At 35.5% G+C, this 7178-nt stretch overlaps 1 protein-coding gene across 1 annotated transcript; it reads left to right on the plus strand.

Annotated features, from left to right (window-relative positions):
* The first annotated feature begins 908 nt into the window (after window positions 1–908).
* On the plus strand, window positions 909–6773 carry LOC126622151 (serine/threonine-protein kinase MHK-like). Its single transcript, XM_050290813.1, has 18 exons — window positions 909–1173; window positions 1920–2242; window positions 2340–2418; window positions 2700–2768; window positions 2913–3002; window positions 3163–3301; window positions 3386–3488; window positions 3656–3708; window positions 3915–3981; window positions 4205–4316; window positions 4394–4459; window positions 4551–4619; window positions 4714–4771; window positions 4883–4987; window positions 5689–5723; window positions 5834–5879; window positions 6038–6113; window positions 6400–6773. The coding sequence occupies exons 2-18, from the start codon at window positions 2235–2237 to the stop codon at window positions 6527–6529; spliced, it is 1305 nt and encodes a 434-aa protein (XP_050146770.1). The 5' UTR covers window positions 909–1173; window positions 1920–2234; the 3' UTR covers window positions 6530–6773.
* The last annotated feature ends 405 nt before the right edge of the window (window positions 6774–7178 follow it).

The following is a 7178-nucleotide window of genomic DNA, read 5'->3' on the forward strand; positions in this document are numbered from 1 at the left end:
TATTAATTTATACAAAGTAAATAATATAATATTAATTGTAAATAAAAAAATACTAATATTTTATTGCTTATTGCCAGGACTATTCAGTGTAGGGGTGGAGATGCAAAATGCAGTTACTGTTCATTAAGGGCAGTTACTATTCACTGGGTGGATTAAATAGTGAATAGCCCGGGGGGCCTTTGCAACGGTGGAGTTGCTCTTATGTAATCCATAAAAAAAAACTCATTTGGAGTAATATGGATTTTCTTCCAGTGATTCGTGAAGGCATCGATCCAATTTTCTACATACACCTCACATTCTTTTTTAATCCAATTTTATTGTTGTGATTACATAAGTAAAACAAAAACATAAAACTATAAAATATGTATATGCACCTAAGATGTGAAGCGGAGGGTGTAAGTAGAAAGTGTGGGGTGTATATTAAGAGTGTAGGGTGTGAGGATATTATGAAAAACTATGTGGGATGCATTAAGATAAACTTTGATAAAAAAAACAAATATAAAATGTATTAAGTATATGAGAATGTATTCAACAATACGTGATGATAATAAAACAAGCCTTCCTATTTTCATTAATTTTCTTTAGTTCTTTATAATTAAAAATTAAAAAGTAATTGAGGACAATAAAGCGGGTAACCAATGAATAAGCCGCGGGACCACCTGGACCACCATCCTTCCCCCCACCACGACAAAGCATTTTCTATTTCTCATTTTTAATTATATTAACGACACCCAATAATAAATGAAAAGTGTTAATGACACTCTAAAAATTTCATTCTATATTTCTCACAAATATATTTTTTTTTTCAAATATAAAAAATTTGAAATATAAAATAAAATTTATAAAGTGCCAATAACAATTCCTTAAAAATTTATATTAACAAACCGATAAAATCATTAGAACAAATAATTTATAATATTTCGGATTTTAATAACAATTTTTGCTTGGTTTCTTCTTCCTTCGCTTCTTATGCGGAATCCATCTCCCTCTCATGGCTTCACCAGCAATCCAAATTCTCTCTCTCTCAAGTTTCCTCTCCTCTCAAACGAAAGTTTTCTCTCTGAAAATTTCCCTATTTGTTTTCCCTGGAAAACTGTTTGTGCATTGTTGATCTGTTTACCTTCCTAATTGTTTCTCTGGTTATCTCAATTTATTAGCTTCAGTTGTAAATTTGTAAGTTCATCCTTCAATTTTTCTTGTATTATGTTGTGCACTTTTATGAATTTTTGGATTGTTTTTAGCTGTTTGCAAATTGAAACACACGAGGTTTTCATTTTTGGGCTCTGTTTGGTTCTTAAGAAAATCAGGAAAAGCAAAAGAAAGAAAATTTAATTCTGGGTTTCTAGTTTTTGTTAGTTTTGTACCAATATATAGTCTAACCATGGTTGAGGTAGTGGAGTTGATTGTTGGGTTTTAATGAAATAGTACAAATTATATGGTAATATTGTAAAGTTTGAATCTTTTTAGTGTATTTGGATTGCTTGTCTAGTTTGAGCTTGTTGTTTCATGTTTAGGATTTGAATTGATGGGATGGGATACGGATTTAATAGATTTGTTGTGTACGAAAATTTCGTTGTTTGATCTTTTGAACAAGGTATAGGATGGGGAAGGGCTACAAAATTTTGACTTGTAGTGTTCATTGTAACATTGAAATAACGAAAGGAAAAGGCTTTGATCTTGCAATTCTAAGGAATTTAGTATTATCGAAGGGTGAGATGTTTTAACTTGGGAAACCAAAATGTTGTATGTTTTTTGATTCGGGTTCTGTTTTTCTTTCTGTGTGCTTTTTTTGTGTTGGCCAAGAAGGCAAACAGTGATTTGTAGGCTTGTAGCTATTAAAAGACATGATCTTTGTTTGATGTTGAATGGTTGGGTTTGTTAAAGTTGAATTAAACTTCTGACTTTGCCATCTACTGCAGCTCAATTGCCCCAGTTTTTTATACGAGGCTATAAGTTAGTAGTTGTAAAGAAAATGGATTAGCCAAGTTTAATGCTTGGTCCCTGGAGTTCACGTGGAGGGTTGCAAAATGTTGATAAACTTCTTCCCGACTGTTAACCGCTCCTACAATGACAAGTGGATGCTTGATGAAGCCAAATGCTGGATGCTAGACTTAAGCGCTATACAATGCCTACAAGCCAGTGAACAAAACCGTGTTGTCAGCGAAGACTCTTTTTGGAGGTTGTTTAAATTCCACTGAACGATTGTTGGACTGTATACTGTTCGCACATAAAAAATGGAAAGGTTAGTTGCTTTCTAATGCTTTGAATTGTTTAAAACAATAGGTTTTCATTTTTTTTTAATTCTTATATTTTTTTGTTTACTTGAATTCTTTTCCCAGATATAAAATTTTGGAAGAGCTTGGTGATGGCACTTGTGGTTGTGTATATAAGGCTCGTGATTTGAGAACAAAGGAGATTGTATGGTTCTCCTTACTAAAGAAATGATTACTTCTCCTAAGCTTTGTTTGATCTTGACCTGTGAATTGATTTGTTTTTGCGATTAACCCCTGTGAACTTTTGGTCATATGCTTTTGATTTTATCAATCTTGTGGTTTATACAAATATTGAGGGAGAACACGGACTCAATATTAATTGTTGTCTCTAGTATTGTAATATGAATGAATTGGTTAAGAGTTTAGAGTAAGCATTTATACAAAAACGATATCCTTCCTGGTATTACTTAACCTTTCTGACCTCAGGTTGCTGTCAAGAAGATGAAGAGGAAGTTCTATTTCTGGGAGGAATACTGGAGGTTACGAGAGATTAAGGTATGTCCCACGATAACTTTAATGGTTCAATATTGTTGTGCCATATGCATCAATATGAGCTTTTACATTTTGCATATTGCTAAATGAAATAGATAATGCCCTCTGGTTGTTTCCATTGATTCAAGTCAAAAAAAATTTTCCCAGGTACTTCGTAAACTAAATCATCCCAATATCATAAAGTTAAAGGAGGTTGTCAGGGAAAACAATGAGGTGTTCCTCATTTTTGAATATATGGTGAGGGACCTTTTGCCTTCTCATTTAGTTTTGTTTACGTTATAACTTATATATCATATAAAATGATATCATCGTCTTAATTTGAAAGTTGATGAATGCCAGTTGGTCAAGTTAATCTCATTATGTAAGATGTGTTTGATTCCAAATTTCATGTTTCCAGAACTATAATTTGTACCAAATAATGAAAGAACAAAGAAGACCCTTTTCAGAGGATGAGATTCGTAGCTTTATGTCTCAACTGCTGCATGGACTCAGTCACCTCCATAAAAGTGGGTATTTTCACCGAGATCTAAAGCCAGGTAAGTTATGTTTGGCAACATTGTGTTTTCTTGCATCTCTATATTTTTGTTAAGAAATTAATCGAACACGATTTTCCCTTGAAGAGAATTTGCTGGTGACGAATGACGTTCTTAAAATTGCCGATTTTGGCTTGGCTCGAGAAGTATCATCGATGCCTCCTTACACTGAATATGTTTCCACACGCTGGTGAGTTAGTCATCTTCAATCATCTTATCTTGTTTTTCGCATTTGTGAATGTATGGTTTTCTGGAGTGGGGGGGTTAATGTCGAGTTGTGTTATCTTATTTTGTGCACAAATGTCTATGCATGCACTCTGATCTTTTACATTTTACGGTGCTTGTTTGGCATCCTAGGTATCGAGCACCAGAAGTCTTGTTGCAGTCCAAACTATACACTCCTGCAGTTGGTAAGCATGGTCTTTATTACTTCTTCATTGAACAGCTCCTCTTCCAGAAGTTCTGTAATTTCTGTGTTGAAAACGTTTCAACTGAGGTTTATACTGGTATTGTATATCTATGATTAGGCTGCATGAGATTTTTCTATATCAAACTTGAGATCAATTATCTCTTTGTGCTTCTTTGAGTGGCGATTAACAAATGAAAACATATGCAGACATGTGGGCAGCTGGCGCAATCCTAGCTGAGCTTTGCACTTCATCCCCTATTTTCCCTGGTGAAAGGTGATTATATCATTCTATATTTATTGTTTTTGGTCTTGGTGAGAAAATGTGCGTAAAAATGATTCTTTTGCAGTTACCTCTACGTAGTCCATTTATTTTACCTGTCGTACCGCACAAAATAAATAAATGCACTATAGATGTGTGCTAAGTTTTTCTTCTTTAATAAGAAGATATGTTGGAGAACTTCTTTACATCTTACAAATCTAGTTTCTTCAATGGACAGTGAGATAGATCAATTCTTCAAGATCTGCTGTGTGCTTGGTAGTCCAGACTTGACTGTCTTTCCTGAAGGGACAAATGCCTCTCGATTATATAGCTTTATCAATTATGAAAAGGTAAGCTTTTGCATCGATCTGTTTACTATCAATTCATATTGCTTGGCTTTCACTCACTATTTCATTCTTTTTAATAGATCTTGCCCGCTAACCTCTGCGATATCATTCCAAATGCAAGTCCAGAAGCTATTGATTTGATCATGGTAAGAGTTGTTTATACAGTTCTCCTTCATCAGTAATTCCTGACAATATTTGTTAAATGCTTTAATATCTTGATTTCTTGATTGTTGGCAGCAACTATGTTCATGGGATTCCTCAAGGAGGCCAACCGCCGATGAATCATTGCAACATCCTTTTTTCCAGGTAATATGTGTTCTCAAGTTTTCTTCTCTTCTTTGCTTTTGTTCTATTTTGCTATGTTATAAATTTGATCAGCTTACTAACATAAGATGGATAGGTGGGCTGGATTCCTCGTTCACTTCCTGATTCACTTGACCTGAAGCTGAGTAACATGGGTAAGGTTCCCTTTCCCCATTCTTTCATGCGTACCTACCTCCCTTATTAGTATCCATTATTTTTTTTTCTTTTTTCGTTTTCTTGTATGATTTTTCTCCATTATTTCACAGGGGCAAAGCCAACACTCGAGTTGAAATTATCGGACTTTGGTGCTGAGCCTGAGGACTGCTTTCTTGGCTTGACGTTGGCTGTGAAACCCAGTGTTCCAGACTTCGGTAATTATGTTTGTCCCTGTGGTGTTAGTATGAAAGGCATGGATAGGGATGGCAATGACAAAATTTTTGTTTTATTGCAATGTTTGCAATGTGTCTTGTGTGCCTTGCATGCTTGGGCTCATTCCTAAGTGTAGTAGCTTATGTTTAAGCTTTTTTCTCATCCAGTTAGGTTCAGGGTGGCGTTCTTGGTCCATAACCTAATTTACTTCCACTTTTGCTTTAGCACTAGTCGACCACTCAAAGTTTAAGACAGGCCTTGTGTATTAGGAATTGCTAATAGCAAGTCTGGAGGGACTGTTGAAGTGAAAGTATTTCAACCTCCCCATGCTTCTGCTTCATTTACTTAGTACATTCTTTTGTCTCCCATGCATCATTATTTAGACTTCAGGATATGGAATTTCAAGTTTAAATGGTGTCATTTCTGTTTGACTGGAGATAACTCCATTTTTCTCCTCTTTATTTCGTAACTGGAGTATTGATTATTCCACGGAGTTCAGCTGAATCATAAGTCAATATTTCAAGGATCTATCTTTATTTTTTTGAGCAAATTCAAGGATCTATCTGAGCAGTCATATTTTATGGGAAATTTTTGGACTTCCCCTCCATTTTGTAAATTCTTTATATTTCGGTTTCACCTCATATTTATATCTTTTCTGGAGGGCTATATTCATCTCACTGTGTATTGTAATTGTTCCCTGCAGATGTGGTCCATGATGTATCTCATCATATGAAAGAGGTGAGTGCACGGGCTTCTTTCGGGAATGTTTTTGTGGAATCTTGTAGCATTAGAACCCAAATGCTGCTTAATTTACTTTTGTTTTGAATTATGTTAGTTTCATTTTGCAGGATGCATTATTTTGCTCTGGTTTGGAAGATCGTTCTGGACGATCTGGTAATTCTTTGGATCTTTCTTTAATGTCATCGTTTCAGATTAGAAGGCTTGCCTTAATTAGGGAGAGAAATGTGAATTAAGACAAGAAAAAACTATTTGCCTTCTCTTCTTAGCTTCTCTTTTCTTGAAACTGATGTGTCGTTGCAACTGTTCTCCAGTATTTTGGTCTCTGATGCCCCCCGACCAACGTGGAATTTGTGCCCCAGTAGAGCCTTCCTTTTCTTTATCATTCAGGTCAGTTCGCATGCCCGTATAGTAATATTGTTCATCTGCTCATTGTGTAAACGGTCTACGTGGTGATAATGTACGAAATTTTGTTTCCCTTCTGCTTTAATAATATGGCTTGTTGACCATATCTCTCTTATGGGGATATTGATATGATGGTACTTCCAATACACCAAGAAGCTGTAGATAATGATATATAGTTGTCTTGAGGTTGTTGACTTTTCACAGAACTGAGTTTTATCCATATTGTTCTGGACTAACATGATGTCTGTTATTCCCCATGCCTTTCTTGCAGTTCAATTCAGCATCCATCCGTCAGAGTTCCACAATCGGCTGGTTTCTCCATCCCATCCTTGCAGCCGAACATCTTAGATGGTCGATTTTTGACCGTGTCTCCTCCCTTCCCACAAAGCCATTGCCTCTAAGTGAGATGATCTAATAAACTGCTATTGGAACGAAAAGCGAGCTGTAATTTATTACACATGTTAATATAGAATTGCATTGAGCACTGTCATACAGTCTGCCATTGTACCGTGAACATGTAGAGTGTATTCAGAATATTCTTACTCGAATTCTTCAATATTGTAAAGCCAATCGACATTGTACCATGACAATTTAGCTTCTGAGATCGAATTATGTTGACAATTTAGCGATCACTTGACACCTTAATTCGTGCATCTTTGAAGCTCAAAGTGTTACAAATCGATGTTTTTTTTATTACTTTTAACTGATGCAACCGCACGTTGTTTAATTGACCAAACAAAGTGACTCGCTTTTTCTTTCACCGACGCATGGAGTGAGCGGGTGACTCGAACTTGGGATCTCTTCCAACATAAGTGTTTTGTTTTAATGCAGGCAGCAGGTGTTGTGGATTTTGGTGGTGGGATTGAGGGGAATGTGGCATGTTTAATTGAAGTGGACAGACGTTAAGATTGCGACAGGGAAAATTTGAGTGTGATGCTAATATTTTGAGAGGAAAGGAAAGGATGCTAATTTTGGTGGTGGGATGAACAATCTATTAACAAGTAGATTATTAGATCAACAAAAGTGTTATTCTTACAATTTATTTGTACA

The sequence above is a fragment of the Malus sylvestris genome, chromosome 5 (genome assembly GCF_916048215.2).
Source record: "Malus sylvestris chromosome 5, drMalSylv7.2, whole genome shotgun sequence".
In the NCBI taxonomy this organism is placed as follows: domain Eukaryota; kingdom Viridiplantae; phylum Streptophyta; class Magnoliopsida; order Rosales; family Rosaceae; genus Malus; species Malus sylvestris.